We start from the raw sequence: 24,058 nt of genomic DNA, 5'->3' as shown, positions 1-24,058 counted from the left end.
CCCTTCTCTTTCAAAATAAATAAATGTGTTTTTTTTGTTTGTTTTTTTAAGTACCTTCTTTCTTACTGAGCTCCTTCAGAGCAGCTTGCTGACCTGAGGAACCACCACACACTCATGTGTATTTCCTGAACACAACACTCTCCTCCACAGCCACAACACGATCAACAAAATTAGGTCAACATAACATACATTAATAATGCATCATTTTTTAAAAATTACTTATTTGAGAAGCAGAAAGACAGAGATAGAGACAGGAGACACAGAGAGAGAGAGAGCTCCCATCTCATGGGTCATTCCTCCAATGCCCACCATGTCTGGGGGGAAGAGAAAGTAGAATCTAGGAACTGGGAACTCCGACATGGGTGGCAAGAACCCCACTGCTTGGACCCTCACTGTGGCCCACCAGGGTCTGCATGAGCAAGAAGCTGGAGTCAGGAGTGGGGCTGGCACTGAATCCAGACACTGTGAGATGGGATGCAGGCATCCTAACCGGAGTCTTGACCTCCCCCCAAAACAAAAATTATTTATTTGAGGGTCAGAATTACAGAAAGGGAGAGGGAGAGAGAAAGGGAAAGAGAGAGAGATGGAGAGGGGGAGAGGGAGAGGGAAAGAGGGAGAATGAAAGAGAGAGAGAAAGAGAGGTCTTCCATCCACTGGTTCACTCCCTTAAATGGCCGGAATGGCTGGAGCTGAGCCAATCTGAAGCCAGGAGCTAGGAGCTTCCTCCAGGTCTCCCACATGGGTGCAGAGGCCCAAGGACCTGGGCCATCTTGTACTGCTTTCCCAGGCCACAGCAGGGAGATGGATCAGAAGTGGGGCAACCAGGACTTGAATGAGATGCCAGAGCAGTAGGCCAGGGCTTTAACCACTGTGCCACAGCACTGGCCCCAACATTTAATTCTTAAACCCCATACACCATCCACCACATTTCCCAGTAACATCCTTTGCAGCAAAACAATCCTGTTCTGAATCACGTTTTTCTTTCGTTGTGTCTGCCTCCTTCGGCTTCCATCACTCTAGAACACTTCTTCAGCCTTTCCCTCATTCTCATGAGCCTGGTACTTCTGAAGATCAGTGGGGGTTATTTCACAGACTATCCCTCAGTCTGAATTTGCCAGAGTTTCCTCTCCTTAAACTCAAGTCTCGCGTCTTTAGAGGGAATGTCACAGATGGGAGGCTGTCTTGCTCTTGCTGTCATGCATGGAACACGGTTCTGATTTATCCCATCCCTGATACTGCTCACTTGGACTGCTCGACTAAGGTAGCATCCACTGGCCTTCTCCATTGTGACAACACTCCTTTTCTCTTTGAGATTCATGAACAAGAATTTTGTAGGGAGATGCTTATATCCCATTTCTCATCAAATTTCAAGTTATTCATGTATCAGTTTGTTATTAGTCTACATAAGGATGGACTCACAGTTTCCTGTTTCATTTCAGTGCTCAAAGTGACCCAGATTTAGCATGTGGGAGCTCCTTCAAGCTGGTTACTTATCCTCTTTACATTTTCCACCATTCTTTGAGGATTTCCCTGCTTTCTGGCCCCAGTTGTGGAATTATACATTTCTCCAAGGAGCCCTGGTTCCTTTTAACAGAGAATGAAACAGACAATCTGGGTTCTAGGTGTGACCACTGCTATCAATGTCATTGGTCCCAGGCCCTACTGATGGACAGAGCTAGGGGATATACAAAGCACATGTATTCATTCCTATACATTCACACCTATATTTCTGTGTCAATCTGTATACTGGAAACTTGCAATTTCAACCTAACTACAAAGGGTTCATTCTACTTTTCCTCTTTCTATATTGGTGGTTCTCTTTTATGACAGTGAGAAACCTGGCTCCAGTATCCTTTACATATTGACATCAATATTCCTGTATGCCATCTCCCACTGCTGTCACCACCTTGTATTTTGTTGCCTGGACACTCTCTTCTTTATACTCAGGTGCTTACCCACAGCCCCCTCTTACTCAATATGGACTCCAAACCCTAATCTGGGCCCTGTGGCTCCTCCCCTTGGGCATGGATGCCTACCTTGCTCCAAAGGAGAAGAGGAGGAGGAAGAGGAGGAACAAAGGAATAAATGTGTGAATTCTTTTGGGGTCTCTCAGAATAAACACAATCAATTCCTACTCAAGTATTTGAGGTTCGTTATCACGCCCTATTTCTTGTTCCTTTAGTCACTCCTTAATGACATAGTTTCAAGGGCCCACATCACAAGGAGCATTCTTCTCTGAATGAACTCCAGTCTGTACACATAGCTTGCAAAAGTACATAGAGCAGGGGCCAGTGCTGTGGCGTAGTGGATAAAGCCTCCACCTGCAGTGCTGGCATCCCATATAGGTGCCGGTTCAAGTCCTGGCTGTTCCCTTCCACTCCAGCTGTCTGCTGTGGCCTGGAAAAGCAGTAGAAGATGGCCCAAGTCCTTGGGCCCTTGCACCAGTGTGGTAGACCCAGAGGAGGCTCCTGGCTCCTGGCTTAGGATCAGCTCAGCTCTGGTTGTAGCCATTTGCGGAGTGAACCAGCAGATGGAAGATCCCTCTCCTGCCTCTGCCTCTCTATAACTTTGCCTTTCAAATAAATAAACAATTTTTTTTTTAAAAAGTATATAGAGTTGGCCGACGCCGCGGCTCAATAGGCTAATCCTCCGCCTGCAGCACCGGCACCCCAAGTTCTAGTCCCGGTCAGGGCCCCAGATTCTGTCCCAATTGCTCCTCTTCCAGTCCAGCTCTCTGCTGTGGCCCAGGATCAGTGGGGGATGGCCCAAGTACTTGGGCCCTGCACCTGCATGGGAGACCAGGAGAAGCACCTGGCTCCTGGCTTTGGATCAGCTCGGTACACCAGCCGCAGCGGCCACTGGGGGGTGAACCAACGGAAAAGGAAGACCTTTCTTTCTGTCTCTCTCTTTCACTGTCCACTCTGTCCACTATGCCTGTCAAAAAAAAAGTATATAGAGCAGGCACTCTTGGTTAGCTATCCAATATCCTATTCTGCCCCTAAAAGTCACTTCTACCCAAAAGGACCCAACTGCTCAGGTAGCTGTCTACTCCCTTCCACAGAGCCATGTGCTTCAGGGAGCTCTTGACTACTCTCAGTCAATCCTGATAACCACACTCCTTGTACCAGCGATAGGTTTAGCAATGGGCAGGTATCCGCTGCTGACCCATGAAACATGGGAGGAAGTCTGGGGCGCTTCCTAAGAAAGCAGCACAAGACAAGCAGACAGCTCCCTCTCCTTCCCCTGGGGGTGCCCTTTGGGGAAGTGGGGCACACACTGCTGGGAGGACCTCCCCCCAGCCTGGGGATGGAACCTGCCCAGCAAGAAGGGCAGGCCCAAGGGAAGCACTGGCCAGTGGAGCGGAGCCCTCAGAGGCTGGCCAGAACCTCTCTTATCACCCGACTTCTTGTTGTGTGAGATAATGTTTCCTTTCTGTTTAAGCCAGCTTGGTCAGGGCTTCTCTTTACCTGCAAACAACAGCATTCTGAATAATACAGACTGCTAGTGGGAATTGCACACCCTCTAGGAGAGATGGGATGAGCCAAAATAGAACGCCCAAGTCTCTGTACTCCCTGTGATATCTGTCCAAGTCAACATAGACAGACTGTAGACTACTAAAACCCTCATCTTTCCCTCTCCAACAATGTTACTTTGTGTATGTATTGTTAAGTTGTTGCCCTTTGCCACAGAACTAGAGATTTGCTTGCTATTTTGTTAGCTTTTCCATTCTTTCAACTTTGAGATTAACATTTAAATGGAGAATAAAGGAAATTGAAGAGTTGCTACTTTATTTGCAAAGCAATAGCCTCCAAAAGAAAAAAAAAAAATACATGGAGAATAAAAAAAAAATCAACAGAGAGCTGGGAGGCAGAGATGTTTGTCCCAACAGTAACTGCGACCACACAGTGAAGTCTGGCAGAATCACATAATCTGTCTGTCTCTAGCTTTAAGCATCTGTGCACCAGGGAGAAAGAAACCTCAAGGTTCCTTTCTGGCATTAACATTCTATGACTCAGAGACCTCGTCAGAGGCTTCATGGCTCAGAATGCCTCTGTTGCTTGAAGCATAAAAATAAAAAAAAAAAAAAATTGACTCCCCTTCCCCAGTCACTTGTAGCCTACCGGTCATTAACTCCATTCACTATTTCAAATCAGCAGACATCGCTCTTGGGCTACCCACTCTGAGAAATAGCTGTGCTGTGCTCCAGGGAGCACATCGCAGCCATGGCTCTCTGCTGTCACTACAGGAAGCACATAGAAAGGAATTGCCAAATCTGCACTCCTTCACCAACTTGACAAAAGCAAACATTCAAAGGGCTCCCAGAAAGGGGTGGGGTGGGGTGGGGTGGGGTGGGGGTGGACTCTGGCTGCTTCCTGCTACTGCAGGAAGCCCAGGTACTTCAGAGTATGCTGTTGTTTAAGTCACTGCAAGACGTATAAACGCTGCCCATTGCTTCCCAGTGCACTGACAGCCTGAATCCTTCCTTTCCCAGGCAATGCATCAAACTGTGGTCCCTGGCTAGGGCTCCACCATCACCTGTCCCCATCTTGCCTGCCTCACCCTGCCCAGAGACTCCAGCCTTACTGGATGGCTTTCTGTTTCCCAAACACTCCACAAATCTGTCTAAAAAATCTGTTTCACCCTTCTCTTTTTTTCCTTTGTTCTTTGTTTCATTCTTTCCCACTCCATTCTCCTCCCTTCCCCTCCCCCTCTCAGAAGTCATTCACTGTGCCTGCTCTGGACCTTCTCCCACCCAACATCTGACACCTCCTCCTCCCATTTAGAAAACCCCACTTTCTCTAACGCTCATGAGGATCTGCAATCGCCCTTGTTTGTCTACTAGTTCAGTGTGTCCCTCTACCGGCTTATTAGCTCTATGAGAGCAGGAACTGCGTCTGTGTCAGTCACTCCCGAGTACTCAGGAAACAATGAAGAAGACGTCATTGCCATCATAGTTTCAAAGGCAACTCAGTGACATGGAAAACATCCAAGACACAAACAGTTGTTTAAATGGGAAGAGTCTAAATTTTAAAATACACACATGTACCAATGTGTACAAGGATTATAATGGAAACAAACTGAGGAATAGACAACTATAATCAGAGTGAAAAAACAGAAACTTGTACAGCTGAAGAACGAAGTGTGGTTGGAGCCTGTGTTGTGGCATGGTGGATTAATCCACTACCTATGATGCCAGCATCCCATCTGAGCACCAGTTGGAGTCCTGGCTGCTCCACTTCTGAGCCAGCCCCCTGACTATATGCCTGGGAAAGCAATGGAAAATGATCCAAGTGCTTGGGCCCCTACACCCACATGGGAGACCTGAATGGAGTTCTGAGCTCCTGGCTTTGGTCTGGTCCAGCCCAAGCCATTGCAGCCAATTGAGGAGTGAACCAGTGGATGGAAGATCTCTCTTTCTCTCTTTCTCTTTCTCTCTCTCTCTCTCTCTCTCTCTGTGTGTGTGTGTGTGTGTGTGTGTCTGTCTCTGTCCCTGTCTCTCTCTCTCTCTCTCAGTAACTCTGCCTTTCAAATAAATAAATAAATTTTTAAAAAAGGTATGGCTATCAAATAATTAAGTTGATTAAATAACCAAAACAGAAGTAAACAGTTTACTTGGATGCTATTTGTTACTATGCCACCTTAGTCATTCCTTATTTAGCTTCAATAGAACACAACTGTGGAATGAAAAAACATGAGCCTAGGAGAGTGGCTCCTAACCTGGCCACATCCAAAAACCACTGGGCAAGCATGAGGCTGAACACATCAGAATCTCCAGGAGATGGAGGCTGGGGAATGGGCACATCTTAGAAGCTGGGTTATTTTGATGCAAAAGCTGGATTTGGGTATACTGGCTTAGTATAAATAAGGTTTCAGATCAAACAGGTACCTAAGAGGTGGCAAAAACAGTAAGAGACTATGCCAACAGCAGCTGCCTGCCACAAATCAACAAGCGATCATAGTGTGCACACAGTGTGGAAAAATCCACTCATCATGCTCTAGTTTGTGCAACCACACAAATAATTCAAATACCAAGGGCAGCAATCAGTTTTAAGAGTGGCACCTTACCACTTAGAACTTGGCCTTGACATGACTACCTTTCTAGCCAGACTTACTAAAGCAATCAAAAATACTTCTCGGCAGGAAGATAAAAAAAAAAAAAAAAGACATTGTAAAACTGATACCCTACTATTGATACACTCAAGACAACCCCTCAGCATCATCCGAACATATCAATTCTTTCCTCATTCACCTTCCAAATGGGCTCGACCAATTCATAAGCTAAGGGAGAATCCACAAGCAGACACACTTAACCCTATCTTCTAAAAAGTTATAAGGCCATGAGAACAATTGTTCCTAACTATGGTCATGATGATCTAAGTCATTAAGAAAAAAAAAAAAGGTTAAATCACATTCTTTTTATTCCACTTAAGGAAGCAAAAATGAGTCTGAACATCTGATTACCCTCCATGTGTCAAGAACAATAAACAAGCCACCTATTACCTCATTTGCTGTAACCATCTGGAAATGTAGGAACTGGTGCAACTCAAAGATTGGGCCATAAAGGCTCAGAGAACTGAGGTAAACTGTTCAGGTCATACAGTGCAGCACAGCCTTCTTTAATGGGAGATCACTTAAGATATTTCCTTTGCTCTATTTCCTACCACATTACTGCTTTAAAAATGCCCTTTAAAAATGTACTGGAGAGGCAGAGAGAGCCCATCTTCTGATTCACTCCCCAAATGCCACAACAGCCAGGCTGGGTCAAAGCCGGGCACTCAATCCAGGTCTCCCACGTGGGTGGCAGGTGTCCAATCACTTAAGCCATCACCACTGCCTCCCAGGATCTGCAATGGTGGAAATCAAAGCCAGGCCATCCAATGTGGGATGATACCTGCTCCCAAAATTTACTTTTTAAACATTTTATTTATTTTCTTCTGAAAGGCAGACACACACACACACACACGCAGAGAGAGAGAGATTGAGATTGATCAATCTTCCATTTGCTGGTTCGCTCCTCAAATAGTCCCAACATCCAGGGCTGACCAGGGTGAAGCCGAAAGTCTGGAACTCCATCTGGGTCTCCCACGTGGGTAGCAGAGACCCAAGTACCTGAGCCATCATCTGCTGCCTCTAGGATGTGCAGCAGCAGGAAGCTGAAATCAGGAGCAGAGGCACTAGGATTCGAATCAGGCACTCTGAAAGGGGATGCAGGTACTGCAAGTGGCAACTTAAGGTACTATACCAAACACTCATCTCCTACGCTTAACTTTCAATTCCACTTTTTCATGAACTGTGTAAAGTAGCCTTGTATAATACATAAAAACTATACATAAAATACAGTAAATACACAGGTCTGTTGGGAGTCAAATATACAGAGATGCTATGTACTCATTTATTAATTCATCAACAGAGGCTAAAACGTGGTGTTCTTTGAAAAGTTTTCTTAACCACAAGAAATATAGAATACAGGATGGCAGCATCAGGTTAACTCAACCTGTTTATCAAGGACTATTCTAACAGTACACTTGCAATGACCTAGCTATCTACGAAAGCCAAAGCCAACACATGGCCAATGCTGGGGTTATCCAAAATAAATGGAGGGACTTCCCCTCCACTGGGGAGTTTGACCTTTTAATTGAGTATGAAATTTTCTCAACTTTCTATTGCACATCAAGCAGTGGTCTGAGACAGAACACTGGGGAACCACCAGCACTGCACAGCTGCTCCTCCATTGTACAAATCACTCAAAGCTGACTTTGTGGTCAGAGGGGAAAAATGTGTGAGTTTTTCTTGGTGTTTGCTTCATTGTTTCAGATGAAGCTTTTTTTTTTTTCTTTTTTCTTTCTCTTTTTTTTCTTTTTTTCTTTTTTTTTTTTTTTTTTACTAATTCATTTGCTTCTCTTGCTTATGAGAACCCTGTGCTTATAGATGGCATCCTACTTCCCCCCAGTATTTAGTACTGTAACTGCGGGAGATACACTGAGAGGAGCAATGAAAGAAAAACTGTTTGCTTCTCGGCAACTTTGCCATCTATCCCTAAAGGTTTTTTTAGAACTCAGAACTGGTTTGTGGCTCTTTCGGAAAAATCTAGGTTCAGCACCAAATCATCTTTTTATTAAAGCCAAATTGCCTTGTTAGAACTCGCACTTTAATCTCACTAAAGTAAAATCCATTTCTATTCTGTGCATAAAAGAGCAGAAATGAAGGGAAAATGAAGGCAGTCATGTTCCTGATACTAACTGGTCCCACATGAGCAGCTGGGCCTGGACTATGAATTGGGAAATCTTCAGGGGTGAGGTCAGGACAACGAGGAGACTGAAGGTGGGAAAAGAATCAAGGAACCAGCTGATGTTCTTGGTTCTCCTCATCAGCTGAAGTCTCTGACTGCCACCGTTCACTGAAAAATTCTATTTCACCAAGGAATGCTGGAAGCCCTGATCACACTCACAGGCTGGCTCCCTCGTTTGTTCACCAAGCAAAGCTGCCCTGCCCTCTGTCATCAAGACCTCTCTCCCCCCATTCACTGTGCTCACATGGGTGAGAAGAGGGCCAGGAAGGCTCAGGCAAGAGGGTGATGGGGAAGGACCGCGTCCAGATGGCAGACTGTCTCCATTTCAGCAAACCCTGCAAGTTCTGCTCTCCCAGAGACAACTTTCCATCCACTCCCAACACAAAGTTCTCTCTGAATCCCTTTAGAATTCAGCACATACATATGTATGGCTCCTAACTATACTATCTTCAGTTTGTGTGTGTGTGTGTGTGTGTGTTAATATAGTATGGTGGAACAAGACTGTGGTGAAACACACAGGTTAAATTGTGGCTGGGATACCAGCATTCCACACTGGAGTGAACGCTTAAGTCCCAGCTCCTCTGCTGCTGCTTCTTCTTTTTATCTTTTTTTTTTTTTTTAATTTTATTTATTTATTTGAGAAGTAGAGTTACAGAGAGGGGAGCAGAGAGATAAATCTTCCCTCCACTGGTTCACTCCCCAAATGGCCACAATGGCCAAAACTGGGCTGATCCAAAGCCAGGAGCTTCTTCTGGGTCTCCCATGTGGGTGCAGGGGCCCAAGCACTTGGGCCATCTTCCACTGCTTTCCCAGGCCATAGCAGAGAGCTGGATCGGAAGTGGAGCTGCCAGGACGTGACTAAGTTCTCATATGGGATGCCGGCACTGCAGGCAGAGGGTTAGCCTACTATGCCACAGTGTTGGCCCTGCAGCTGCTCTGCTTCTAATCCAGTTCCCTGTTAATGTGCCTGGTAAGCAGCAGATTATGGCTCAAGTATTTGAGTCCCTGACACCCACATGGAAGATCCAGATGGAGTTCCTGGATCCTGGCTTTGGTTTGGCCCAGCTCAGGCTGTTGTGACCATTTGGGGAGTGAACTAGTAGGTAGAAGATCTTTCTCACTCTCTCCCTTGTTTGTCTCTCTCTCTCCCCCCCATCCCATCACTCTGCCTTTCAAATAATTTTTTTTAAAAAATAGATATGTTGGTTGTTTCTGTCTAGGAAGTTCTTAAAACAATGGACTTTCTGCACTATCTATTTGGGCTCAACTGTATTTCACTTTACATTGATCCACTCATTAAGGTATCTTTCACTCCCAATTAAGCTATCCATCCAAGAACAACTTTTTTTTTTTAAGATTTTATTTATTTATTTGAGAGGTAGAGTTATAGACAGTGAGAGGAAGAGACAGAGACAAAGGTTTTCCATCCATTGGTTCACTCCTCAGGTGGCCAAAATGGCCAGAGCTGTGCCGATCCCAAGCCAGGAGCCAGGAGCTTCTTCCGAGTCTCCCATGTGGGTGCAGGGGCCCAAGGACTTGGGCCATCTTCTACTGTTTTCCCAGGCCACAGAGAGCTGAATTGGAAGAGGAGCAGCCAGGACTAGAACCAGCGCCCATATGTGATGCTGGCACCACAGGCAGAGGATTAACCTATTGAGCCATGGTGCCAACCCCCAAGAACGATTTTTCAAAAGGTAACTCACACTAAGCTACCCAACACAGTGCTAAGCACATGGCAAGAATTCAAGCAGCTGATACCTTTAAAGCCTGAAATGATCTGGAAACAAACAGGGTGTCTATATCTTAATAAGAAAATGCATTACAGATTTTTTTTTTTTGGGGGGGACAGGCAGAGTGGACAGTGAGAGAGAGAGAGACAGAGAGAAAAGTCTTCCTTTTGCTGTTGGTTCACCCTCCAATGGCTGCTACGGCCGGAGCGCTGTGGCCAGCGCATTGCACTGATCCGAAGCCAGGAGCCAGGTGCTTCTCCTGGTCTCCCGTGCGGGTGCAGGGCCCAAGGATTTGGGCCATCCTCCACTGCACTCCCAGGCCATAGCAGAGAGCTGGCCTGGAAAAGGGGCAACCGGGACAGAATCCAGCGCCCCGACCGGGACTAGAACCTGGTGTGCCGGTGCCACAGGCGGAGGATTAGCCTATTGAGCCGTGGTGCCAGCCAACATTACAGATTATTTTTTTAAAGACTCTATAAAGTTTATCACCTGTCTATACTGCCCAAATACAAGGACCAAAATCAACAGTCTTTATGACAGCAGAGAACAGTGACATACAGAATAAAATACTTTGGAGTTTCTAATATGAATAAATTTTCATTCTCCAATGACTTTAAAACAATTTTCAGAAATTAAATAGGGGTACCACAGGAGGGAGCTCGCTTAGGACTACACTTAGGGTGATGGCTGTGGAGTGATTTGGGAATCGCATGGGCATTTTTTTTTTGTACATGGGGCTGGACCAAGGGATTGAGCAGAGACAGAAGAGGAAGGATCCCCACTGAGTACTACAGCCTGGCCACCACATTAGGTGTTCTCTAGGTGCTGTATTTAACTTTTCTAAGAATATCATCTTTACAGATGAAGAAACCACGGTGCAGGGAGGCTAAGCAACTTGCCCAAGGTCACACAAGTGGCAGTAAATGGATATAAACCAGATTTAGGTCCAGACTTTTCTCCAATGTTCTTGCCCTGGCCACCCGGTAAAACCCAAATCCTTTCTTGAGCCCTTTTCATCCTTGTCCCCCCAGACAAAACCCAAACACACAAAGAAACAAAAACTGTCATTGTGGGGAAGGAAGAGGTGAAGCAGCCAGTGAAACAGCAGTTCTGGGGTCAGAGCAGGGAGATGAGGCTGTCTGGGAAGGACCAGTGAGAGTTAACGTGAGCTGAGCAGGATTTATAGTCTACACACTGACCAGCACTTCTACCCATGTAATTTCAACCCACAACCCTAAAAGCTGGTTCTTTGCATTTAAGGAAACTGAGGCTTCAGGAAGCCTCTATCATAATGTTAATAAGAGCCAAGTGAAGCTGAGATTTGAACTTGGTCAGTCAGGTCTCAAAGCCTACGTCCTTCCCAATGCTCCCTGACGCAAGCAGGCTTTCTCCCTCTCTTCTTCCCATAAATGCTCAAAGCTAAAGCTTGGAAAACTGCTGGACTCAAGATATCTAACCAATAATTATATAGCAGTTGAATGGAGCTTGCTTCCCACAGGAAATAAAGCTATCATCTCAATCAAGAGACTTAACAGACAATCAGGGAGAGGCTGAAAATGAATATTCTTAAATACTGTTACTCTCTGACCCCATTTATGTGGTTAGAGGGCTAGTAGGGCCTATCCACAGGTAACCTATCTCATAGGGCTGGGGACACCAGTGACAGGAGAGTTCAACCCCCATGAGATCGGCTTGGTAGTGGTTGGGCAAAGACATAAGACACTAGTCCCCAGGGCAGCACAGCAGTGGGTGGGTGCCAGAGAACCACTGTGAACAGGGCCATTCCTTGATCTGGGATGTGTTTTGCTGAGTAGGCTCACACAGGTGACAATGTCAGACAACAGATTTCCAATAGGGATAATTCAAGATGCAGACAACTTACATGTAGGATGTTAAACAAACACATTGCTACCTCCAACAGATTCCCCACCTTTATCTCAAAGTTAGGCAAAAAGCCAATGGTCATCTCGGTAATGTAAAAGTAGATCCCTTCAGAACCTGGACTGAAACAAACCAGTAGCGGCATCTAAGTGCTTGGTTCTGCCTACATCTGGCTGTCTTTGGAAGCTAAATTCAGCAGAAGGCTGTAGGGTCAAGAAATGACCCTGAGTAAAAATAGTCTTGGAAATCTGTCACAGAGTAGGAAAGGAAACGAGGCAGCGGGGTGATTCACTCCAAATGGCAACTCCCAATCCCAAATTCCCATTTTTGTCCCAATATGAAGCCAATGTGCAAAACAGGCACAGAGCAAACTGTCCTTTTCCAAAAGCTTCCAAAGGAGGTTGCCAAAGAATTTCACATGGAAGCCAAGAAGATTTAATGTGCCATTCACCTCTCCTATAAATCCAACTACAGTTACTTCCAATTCAGAACCAACTGCAGGTTTACATTTGCTTGAAGACCACCCAGGGTATCCCTGGGCTTTTCCCTGGCAAGCCAGAGAGACCCCTTGTCCTATTGAATATTCCAAATGACCAAAACACTACAAAGAATACAGAGGCACTGTAGTGAGTGTGTGTACCTGGTTGCTGCTTTTCTACTAATTGTAAAACTCTGACCCCTTGCGCCCAGCACACAGATAAGCTGTACTAAAATGAATATAGCTTTTGGTGAAGATTGTACTGTGTTTTAAAAAGTGGAGAATTCCAGCCGGCGCCACGGCTCACTAAGCTAATCCTCCGCCTTGCGGCGCCGGCACACCGGGTTCTAGTCCCGGTCGGGGCACCAATCCTGTCCCGGTTGCCCCTCTTCCAGGCCAGCTCTCTGCTGTGGCCAGGGAGTGCAGTGGAGGATGGCCCAAGTGCTTGGGCCCTGCACCCCATGGGAGACCAGGATAAGCACCTGGCTCCTGCCATCGGATCAGCGCTGTGCGCCGGCCGCAGTGCGCTACCGCGGCGGCCATTGGAGGGTGAACCAACGGCAAAAGGAAGACCTTTCTCTCTGTCTCTCTCTCACTGTCCACTCTGTCAAAAAAAAAAAAAAAAGGAGAATTCCACCGGTTGAAGAACAATCAGCCAACATTTGATTGCTCAGTTCCCTCAGTGTCAGATGCACTGAGCTCACAAGGCCAAATTCTGTCATGTGACAGAAAACACAGAAGGATTAAAGGCAGGTTGGCTTTAAACACACTCCCTCGTGCCTTTCCCTTCCCAAACTCTGCACCTAACTTTGCATTCATAACTTACACTGTTTTTCTTAACACGATGGCCCTCAATGAATGTGCAAGTGCTGGAGAACCTGGATCTGCCTCTGAACGGACGGACTGGGCTGTCTGAAACCTCATAGGTGGGTGAGGAAGCATTGCACACATTCTTTAGCAGTTACGACTAAGTCACCTGTCTCTTGGGGGCACAGGTGAGAGTGCAATCAAGCCTGTTCTGGAGGCTGAGGGAGGACTTCTCCAAGCTGGTGTGAGGGATGAGTAAGAGCTGACAGGCAGGGGAGGAGGGAAAGAGGAAATTCCAGGGAGCAAGAACAGCCCAGGCCAGTGGTTTTCACCTGGGGTCTATTTTGCACGCATGCACATGCCTACATGCTCCAGAGCATTTGGCTGTTACAAATGGAAGTGAAGATGCTGCTAGCATCTACTGGGTACAGGACATGGATGCTGCTAAACACCCTACAGCATATAGGACACCCTCACGGCAAAGCATTATCCTACCCCAAATGTCCACAGTGCTGAGAATGAGAAACGCTGCTCCAAACAAATGTCAAAAAACACATATGGAATCAGGTCAAAGGAGAGAAGTCGTATGCAGCTGTGACACACACAAGGCTTCAAATGACTGCTTTTGCATAGAGCAGAAAGACCTTGAGGTAAAGAATGGAGACAAAATACAATTTCCAAGAAGCCAAGATATAAGGCTGAGCAGATGCTTTCTTCTCAAAACAGGAACAAGCAACAAATCAAACAGGGAAAGCCGGACCTCTGGAGGCCTCACGTATTGTTCAAGGTCCTCTGCAACGCCAAGCACTCCCAGGGATGTGGTCCTCGGCTTCAGGGCTCTCCCAGCAGCAGCCGGGGCTCACCTTTGACGTGGACAGCTGAGCGGGGAGTGAGGAACAGAGTGGACCAGACGTTCCATGCAGCCTGTCCAGGCAGGACTCTCAGTTACAGAGGGGGCCAAGCTGGTGTTAATGCTGGAAGAACTCGAGTACAGGAATGGCCCAAGCAAGAAGAGGAATTCAGGGCTTTGAGTCCAAAAAGGAAGTGGCTACAAAGAAAGTAGAACATGGGGATGGAGCAGTGGTAGCTTTGAGTAGCCTGAGTAGCTGTTAGGATTGATGACAGCAACCATCCCTGGCCATGAAGACATGGAAGTACTTGTACAGGAACCTCACGCCTGGGCATAGACCTTGATGGCTGAAATCAGGAGGATCTCCACCTCCACCTCCACTCTCCCCCCACCCCCACCTCCACTAAATAGGAAAAAGGAATAAACAGAACACATTTCCCCCAGCAAGAGGCTTCTGAGAAGGAAAGAAAGCAGTCTTCATGATACTCGCAAGAAATGCAAATTGAAACTCACTTTCAGAGACACAAACACTAATCCATAAGCAATCTTGCCCATCCAGGCCCAAATCCACAGATGAAATTTTTTTAAAAAACAATGACAGTAGGGGGAAATGCTATCAATTGTAACAGATGCCTAAAATTCAAGCTTCAGCTCTATAAGGGAAAGAAGGTGGCCAGCAAAACAAGATAATTCTAAACGGATAATGCCACAAAGGTTTTCAGCAAAAGTACTGGGAACATTCATTTTTTCCCCTCTTTACAAAAAATGTTGTCACAAAGGAATGTACTATGTGTCCAGCATTACTCCAGGTGCTGCTGGTGAAAAAATGCAAACCAAGTTCCCATGACACAGGCCCCTCAAGCAACCACAGCCTTGAGTGCTTACCTGTAAGCTGCAGGCCATAAAGGAAGCAGGCAGGCCTTTCAGAGGAACCCGAGGGAAACAGAGGATAAGACATTCAGATTGGGGAAAGGGAGCAGGAGCCACATGAGTGGGGAGGGCAAGAGTAACCAGGTACACACACACATACAGCTTTCAATCACACATCCCCACCCACAAATAGACATCCAGTGTGGCCCAATCACCAATACTCTGGAGGGGAAAACTTCAACATCACATCACAGCACCTGGACCTCCACTGGTTTCTGGTCACCTTCTGCAATGTGAAAGAAATACCCATGGGACACAACAACAGGAGCTCATTCAATGAAACACAAAAACAGTCTAGAGGGAAGGCGGGATGATATGAAATTCAAGTTGTGAGATAGAGGACTGCTTTCTCTCTGGGTTGGGGGGTTACAGCTGGAGAGGAGGTCAAGACGCTCTCCTGTCCTGGGACTGTCCATCTTCAGGGAACCAACTACTCCAGCCTGCAAACAAATCAGGAATAACCACTGAGCCATACAATGAGAACAGCAGCCAATCCTCAGAGCTGCCCAGTGGACACCCAGATGAGATGCACACATCTGAACAGCCAGACTCACAGCCGTGCTGGTGCTTGATGCAAAGGTAGACTCAAGAACCTGGTTATTCACAGTCTTGCTAATGAGAGCTGGAGATTCCTCCCACTACTCAACACCAACTCCTTCCTTTCCAGACAACTTAGCTCATTCGTGGTCTCCCAGAGTCAGCGTTCATGCCACTTTATCCACCTGGAATGTTCCCCGCCCACATGCCCAACAAGACAAATCCTGCTCATCCTTGGGACTCAGCTCAAGTCCTCACCTCCTCCACAAGCACGTCTAGATCCGCCTAAGGCATCTCTCCCTCCCCTGAACTTCCAGAACAATTAGTCTGCACAATTACTTGGCGAGTAAACTCCTGAGCTCTACAAGGCTCATCTCTCCTTTTGTTTTCCTGAACTACTCTCTAAATCGACAGGTAAGTTCCCTTTTTCCCCCTTTGAGAGGCAGACAGCACATCTCCCAGTTCTTTGGGTCCTGCCTTCTAACGTACCTTACGCAAAGTACAATGAGTAACTTGCAATGTTCTCTTCTGTGCGAGAAGAGTTAAGTTAGACATACCTTAGCAATCTTAGAGTCAGCCCTCACTTACAGACTCTGCCACCAATGAATATGAATGTATTAAAAAAAAATCTGCCTAAGTGCCCTCCCCCAACTTTTTAAAACCCATATGAGCTTTAATTCTATTGCAAAGGAGCAGTTCTGTAAACCACCGTGGCCAGCTTTATCCTCAAGGCTTCACTTTCAATTCTCAAAATTCTGCAAAGTTCTGGCTAACGTCATGTGTCTGCTGGAGGTGACAGTGGACATGACAATGAATGGCTTCATACCCAACGGCTACAACACTGTCTCGTATGCAGTACGTATGTAACAAATGTACTTCAAGTCCGATAAACTACAGTGATTGTAAACTGAGGGTGACTACATTACCCAGGGGTTCTCCAAGCATGCAGCTTTTTTCCTGGAGGAAGGGTGGTGGGACCTCGTAAATAACAGTAACCAATTGTAGTCTCTGAAATGGCCATCTAACTCACCCCCCGCCTGCTTTATGTGCACTTGGGAGCACTTTACGCTGAGCAAGACTGCTAATATGTATTTACCAGGCACCCATCTTTGAAGTTAAACATATTAAGTTCATTAAACCCTCAGGACAAACACAATTCTAAGATAAGACCAAGGCACAGAGAGGTTAAGTAACTTTCCCAAAGACCACAGCAAGAAAGTGGTAAAATCTGAATTTGGATTTCAACAGGCTGATTCCTAAACACTATGGCAGTAGGTATTGGTTACAACTGACGGAGGTATATGTCATTTTGATTAATATGGTATTGGGGTCATTTCTATAAAAGCTGGGGAACCAAACTTTGACCACAGGGGTAACACAGTATCACAACATGCTAGGTATAAAAATCTGACTACACTCGGCCCTCCAGACTCATAGGCTCTGACGGCAACCAACCATGAGCTCAAAGTACTTGGGGGGAGAAAAGACTTTTTTTCTCATCATTACTCCCTAAATGATAGAGTATAACAACTATTAACAACTATTTATGTATCAGAAACATATTATGAGTAATCTAGAGATGATTTAAAGTATATAGGAGAGGTGGGTTTTAAGCTATCGCTTGGGATACCTGCATCCCCTATCAGAGCACCAGTTCGAGTCCTGATTACTATGCTTCCAATCCAGCTTCCTGCCAACGTGCCTGGGAAGACAGTGGGTCATGGCCTGTCTACTTGGTTCCCTACCACCCACGCAGGAGATCCAGACAGAATTCCTGGTTCCTGGCTTTGGCCTGGCCCAGCCTTAGCTGTTGTAGGCATTTGGGGAGTCAATCAGTAGATGGAAGATCTGTCTCTCCCTGCTTCTCTATCACTCTTTCAAATCTTTTTTAAAAATTAAGCGCACAGGAGGATGTGCATGGGTTCTACGTAAATAGTGGCCTCCATCCTTATTCAAAACAGTGCTGTTCCACAAGAAAGGGGAATACAGTGCCATAAAAATTTTGAGAGACAGAAGCCACATCACACAACTGTTATTCCAGTGCAGTGTTGTAATTGTTTGATGTTTATATTATTGCTAATTTCTTACTGTGCCTAATTTATAAATCAACCTTCATCATAGCTATGTACAGGAACAAAGCCAGCCTATAGAGGATTGGTGCTACCTCCAGTTCCACACATCCACTGGGGGCCATGGGATGGATCCCACACAGACAGCAGGGGGCTGCTATCCTACACCACCTCGTGTAAGCGAAGTGGGCACTCATGGATTTTGCCACCCGGGTCCCCTCTCCATGGATACGAACCACATATTACTTTGCCACACTCTATGCAATCTTGAGCCCACCTGCACCTGGAACACTTACAGTCCCGCACATGAGCACTGAAAGAAACCCCAGTGGCCTCGTGGTTTCTCCAGTTAGGACACAGAGACTCTGACCAGGGCAGGGTCAGCACCCAGGGCTGTGCTCCTACCCCGGGGCTCAGGAACAGATGACGCCCATGTGGTTTGCCATTTCAATGATTAAGCCAGATTTACAAACTCTTGAATTAGGACCGACAGGGATAGCCAATACTGAGAAATGGGGTTAGTTAAGCATCCAAACCTGGATTATGATTCACTTTATAAGCTTACAGAGTGATGTGTAGCTATAAACTTGACAAGAAATAGGGCCAAAGCTTCCAGGAACACACACACACACACACCAAAAACTTAGCTATTTTGAAACTCCGTTTACTGTAACGTTAAAAAAAAAAAAAAAAAAAAAAGACAAACTGCTCTGCAACTCTGCAAATCAATCCGGCTAGAAGGTTCTCTCCATCAAGCCCATTTTTGGGGGGTGTTTCGTGCGTCCCATTCTCAGGGATGTCAGCAACACAAGGGCTCCATCCACAAACTCCTCGAAAAAGCTGAAACCAGGGACGCCTTGTCAAGCTCAGACAGTTTATCTTGGCACCGGCGAGCGCGGCAGTCTCTTCTATGTCTGGAGACGTGTCTAATTACGTTTAGGGAGTCACTGAAAAACAGCCAGCTCAGGGATCGTTCGGCGGGGTCCTGAGCGACACGAGGGGTCCACGCGGGGTCGGGGGGTGGGGGGCGCGACAAGAAGGAGAAGACGCCAGTGTGGAAGCGGGAGGAGCCGCCAGGGGCTCCCCCACACTGCCCGCAGGTCTGCCCAGGGCTTTCGGGGCCACCTCCAGTCTCCCGGCTCGTCAGAGCTTTCCCGGCGTTTCCATTCGGTCACCCGCCCCGCCCACAGCGCTCACCTGGCGCGGCGCGGGCGCACCTCCGGCCCCGCACAGCCCCCGCGCTCGCACCGCGGCCGGCGCCCCCGGGGCGACCTCCCCGTCCCCGCCGGACTGTCCCCCCGGAGCCCGGCACCGCCCCGACACCCCGAAGGTGGCCGCGCCGCCCCGCCCCGCGCCCCCTCTGAGGAAGCGCAGCCTCCGAGCCCGGGCGCGCGCGGGCTCCGCCCTCACCTGAGCCTCAGGTTGGCCATGAACTCGGGCATGGAGACGGTGTCCATCAGCACGAAGTCCGCCTTGCCGAACTCCAGGCTCTCCTGCTCCGCCATGGCGCCGGCTCACGGGCTCAGGTGGGCGCAATCGGCCGCGGGCTTCGGGCCGGGGACCCGCGGGGCGCTCGGGCGGGGCCGGGGCGGGCGGAGGCGCGCTGTCGGCCGGCGCGGCTCCGAGCGGGCGCCGCTGGCGGTTTCCGTTCCTTCAGCGACGGCTGCCGGGCGCTGCGGGGGCCGGGACCCGAGACGGAGACGGCGGCGGCTGGTCCCGCCTCTGGCCTTGGTCTTGCTCGGCCCGGCCCCGCCCCGCCCAGGCCCCGCCCCCCGCCGCGAGGCCCGGGCCGCCGCCGCCTCCTCACCTGGGCGGCGCGCACGCGCGGGGCGGGCAGCGGCGGCGTGCAGCAGCGCCCCCTGGAGACGGGCGCTGAGATCGCGGGGCGGCGGCGGGACGGCTGCGGACGCAGGAGTCTAGGTGCGGCCAGGAGTCTAAGGACGCAGCCTCTCCCGGGGACTTGGCAGACGTGCACCAAGTTAAAACGGGGCTTGGGGAGCTTCCGCCAGGGTCACTCCTTATGCTTCTGTCGCTTTGCCGACGAGCCCAGTCTAGTTCCTGAGCTGAGGCCCTGTCCATCCTTTAAATGGAGGTTCAAGCCCAGAGCGCGAGCGGCTGCCAGTGCAGCTTGTGAGCCCCACGCCCACCATGGTCCCTTCTCCCTCCATTCATCAGAGCATGCTGGCGGCTTTTCTTTATGTGTGTGTGCATCATCTCTGCAGGGCTGCTGTGGGCTTCTTTTGTTTTAACCATTTACTTGTGTGTTTTCTTTATTCAAAAGGCAGAAAGAGAGCCAGAGAGACCGAGCTCTCCCCAAATGCCCACCATAGTGAGGGACAGGCCAGGTAGACACCGGGATCTGGGACCCCGTTTGGATCTCCCACGTGGGTGGCAGGGACCCAAGTACTTGATCCCCATCCCCTGCTGCCTCCCCGGGCACATCAGCAGGCAGCTGGGATCAGAGGCAGAGCAGGGACACTTCCGAGTGGGACACTGGGCGTCCCAAACACCAAATGCCTGAGCCTAGGACCATCCTGTACTTCCTGAGATCCCCGTTGAACCCACCAAGTAGCTACTGTATTACTTGGGGCACGTAAATGTGAAACCATTAGGAGGTAGCAGAGCCATCAGTTCGAGTCCCTGATGCTCCATTTATGGTCCAGTTCTCTGCTAATGGCCTGGGAAGGCAAAAGAAGGTGGTCCCAGTGCCCTGCCTCCCATGTGGGAGACCTGGATAAGGCTCCTAGATTCATTGTTGCCATCTGGGGCCTGAACCAGGGATTGGAAGATCCCTTTGCCTCCCCCCTTCCCTTGTCTCTGTAACTTCACCTTTCAAATAAATAACTCTTCAAAACTTGTAAGTGGTGGGGCCGGTGCTGTGGTGCAGAGGATTAAGACAGCTTCTTCGGTGCCGATTAGAGTCCCAGCTGCTCTACTTCCAATCCAGCTCCCTGCTAATGCCTCTGGGAAAGCAGTAGAAGATGATCCAAGTACTTGGGCCTCTGCACCCACTTGGAAGACCTGGAAGAAGCTCCTGGCTCCGGGCTTCTGCCTGGCCCAGTTCCAGTCATTGAGGCTATTTGGAGAATGAACCAGCAGATCAAACATCTCTCTGGTTCTCTCCTCTCTCTCTGTAACTCTGACTTTCAAATAAATAAATAAATCTTTTTTAAAACATGTTGTAAGTGATTTCCAATTTATAGATGCATTGGCTGAGCCTGGAAAATTCTTTTAGAACAGAGAATGGATTTTCCCAATGGAAATATATTACAACTGTGCTGCTAAAGTGTCCACACCTCTTCAGTCCTGGGTTTCCATTAGGACCATCTTCTAGTGCAGAATCTGCTGGGACATCTAGAGGCCTCCAAAGACCTGGCTGGGCTTCAGACCTATAGCTGTATTTGAGCTAAGCTGGCCCTGAGGACCTTGCTCCAGGCCTGCTGCTGCTGCCAACAGCCCACACTTGCTAGGAGGGCAGAAAGTGGCCTGGCCACCCTTTGAGGCAGCACCTCGGCTGTCGGGAGGCCCCTGACCCCTGGCATAGGCAGAGCCTGGTGGCCATTAGCAGCTCTTCTCCAGAAGACACCTGTCTGCATCTCCGTGTCCTCATTCGCGGGCTGAGGACTCCAGGCTGGACAGCTCCGAGGTAGGACCATCCTATACCTGGAGCATTTGTGTGGGCTGGTTAGTGGCTAAGCAGGTGATGGCACAGCTTGTGGCTGTGCAGGTCGAGCCTCCCTTTTCTGGTTGCTTGGAACTGGGCATGTTTTAGATTTCAGATTTTTTTCAGGTTTTGGGGAGTATCTGCATAGACGCAATGAGGTGTCTTAGGGATGAGACCAAGTCTGAACACAGAATTCATTTATGTTTTGTAGACTCTTTATACACACAGGCTAAAGGTAATTCACAGTCTTTTTTCAGTGTGTCCGTGTTTGACTGCAGGCTGTTCTATGAGGTTAGTGTGGAGTTTTCTCTTGTTGTGTCATGTGGGTGCTCAAAACCATTTTGCATTCAGGAACATTTCAGATTTCAGATTTTTAGATTGGTGATGCTCAGTCTATTGGTACTTTTAATATAAGCAGGACTGAATTTCAAAAAGAAAAGAAAGAAATCTCAAATTTTGTGTGCTTTGGAGCAACCAGGAACTACACCCAAAACCAACGGGTGTGAGTGTTTCCTTCACCCTGAGGTTGCTGAAAATTAGAGTGAAATTCAAGGCACCAAGAAAAGCAGCAGCAAGGCCTGCAGATGATGAGAAAAAATTGTGCAGTGGGTAGGAGCTAAAGTGGGATACTATGTGATTTACAAGTGACCAAAGCAAGAGAACTCTTGTTCCACTCAATATGTTGTACAGGAACCCAAGACAGAAAATATATATGTAACATATACCAAGGGTATTTTATGCATTTATTTAATAAGCCTAAATTAGCATAAAATCAAGCATCAAGGTCAAAGAGGCTCTTTTGATGAACTCAGATCTATCTGGTAAATCAGCCTTAGGATTCCAATTTACATTTTTTTAAGGATTTTATTTATTGATTTGAAAGGAGGAGTTAAAGAGGGAGAGTGGGAGATTGGAAGAGAGAGAAGGAGAGATCTTCCATCCCCTGGTTCACTCGCCAAATGGCTGCAACAGCCACGGCTGGGCCAGCCTGAAGCTAGGAGCCCCATCTGGGTCTCCCACATGGGTGCAGGGACCGACCCAAGCACTTGGGCTATCCTCTGCTGCTTTCCCAGGTGCATTAGCAGGGAACTGGATCACAAATGGAGCATCCAGGACTCGAAATGGCGCCCATATGAGGTGTTGGTGTCACAGGAGCAGTTCTACCCACTATACCACAATGCCAGCCACTTCAATTTATTTTCGTATGTTGTTTAGGTTTTGCTTTCTGATGGGGTGGCTAAGCAGTGATTTGTTCCTCATACAGCTTCACATTCAGCCCCTCTAAGGTTGGTGCGTGGCTATGATCTTATGTGTCAGTAATAACACAAAGTTCAAATACCCACAGAGGCGGCAGGAGACTAAACTCTGGGGGCCTACTTCCAAGCAAGGTAACTTAGAGCAAGGTAGCTCATTATTTATCTCCCATGCGATAAAACGTGGAGGGAAACACTTTGGATGTGTATGTTTTGTTACAGTTTCACAAGTAGTTTGAAACAAAAGGTAGGACTCTCAGGCTGGTGCTGTGGCATAGCAGGTAAAGCTGCTGCTTGCTGTGCCGGCATCCCTCATGGGCGCCAGTATGAGTCCTAGCTACTCTACTTCCTATTGGCTCTCTGCTGTGGCCTGGGAAAGCAGTATGGCAAGTCCTGTACCCACATGGGAGACCTGGAGGAAGCTCCAGGCTCCTGGCTTCAGATCGTCCCAGTTCCAGCCATTTTGGCCATTTGAGGAGTGAACCAGCAGATGGAAGACCTCTTTCTCTCTCTCTCTCTCTCTCTCTCTCTCTCTCTCTGCCTCTGTAACTCCGCCTTTCAAATAAATAACTAAATCTTAAAAAAAAAAAAAAAAAGTAGGACTCTAGTAATGAGACACACTGACATAAACCCCCTGGTATGAACTCCTGAAAAGGACCCTGTGTTATTCCCTGCTAATAATACCTGCAGTGCATCTAGTCATCAAGAAACACCAAACAACCCCACTAAAGAAGAGGCATCCTGGGGCCCGCGCTGTGGTGCAGCAGGTTAACACCCTCACCTGAAGTGCTGGCATCCCATATGGACGCTGGTTCTAGTCCCGGCTAGTCCTCTTCCAATCCAGCTCTCTGCTATGGCCTGGGAAAGCAGTGGAAGATGGCACAAGTCCTTGGGCCCCTGCACCCACGTGGGACACCTGGAAGAAGCTCCTGGCTCCTGGCTTCAGATCAGCGCAGCTTCAGCCGTTGCGACCATCTGGGGAGTGAACCAGTGGATGGAAGACCTCTCTGTATCTACCTCTCTCTGTAACTCTGTCTTTCAAATAAAATAAATCTTAAAAAAAAAAAAAGAGGCATCCTACAAAACAACAGATTGACTCTTCAAAAATAACAAGGGCCTGAAAGACAAGGAGGCTACAGCTCTGGTCCAGATGAAAGGAAACCAAAGCGCCAGGGTGATAGAGGGCAATGTGTGATCCTGGACTGGATCTCAAGCCAGGAATGTGTACAGGACAGCACTGGGACAGCTGATGAAGCAGACTGTGGCTTGGACAGGAGTGTGGTATCAGCGTTGCCTTCCCGGATTTGCCCATCTTACTGGATTCTGTAAGAGAACACCCTTGTTCGTAACAGACTCCTGCTAGAACATTTAGGATCAATAGGTGTGATGTCTTCAACTGGTTTGCAAAAATGATAGGGATGATAATAAGAAGGATGAAGGAGGAAAGAGGGTGTGTGCCTAAGTAAAGGTAGATAACTCTAAGTGCATAAAGCAACTGTAGCAAAGTGTTAACAACTGAGAATCTCAAGCCATTAAGGAATATATGAGAATGTTTCTGGTTCTTTTTGT

The 24,058-nt window shown here is 47.9% G+C and overlaps 1 protein-coding gene across 1 annotated transcript in view; it reads right to left on the bottom strand.

The window, feature by feature from the left end:
• MYO1D (myosin ID) overlaps positions 1 to 19,152 on the bottom strand; it is a 353,018-nt gene extending 333,866 nt beyond the window's left edge. The window contains exon 1 of the mRNA XM_062216283.1: positions 18,983 to 19,152. Coding sequence (XP_062072267.1) covers positions 18,983 to 19,077 — 95 coding nt within the window. The 5' untranslated portion in view covers positions 19,078 to 19,152. The remainder of the gene's footprint in view (positions 1 to 18,982) is intronic.
• Positions 19,153 to 24,058: the final 4,906 nt, after the last annotated feature.

Source organism: Lepus europaeus, chromosome 18, assembly GCF_033115175.1.
Source record: "Lepus europaeus isolate LE1 chromosome 18, mLepTim1.pri, whole genome shotgun sequence".
Classification (NCBI taxonomy): Eukaryota; Metazoa; Chordata; class Mammalia; order Lagomorpha; family Leporidae; genus Lepus; species Lepus europaeus.
The sequence above is the reverse complement of the archived record's forward strand: the minus strand, read 5'-3'. Positions and strand labels throughout refer to the sequence as shown.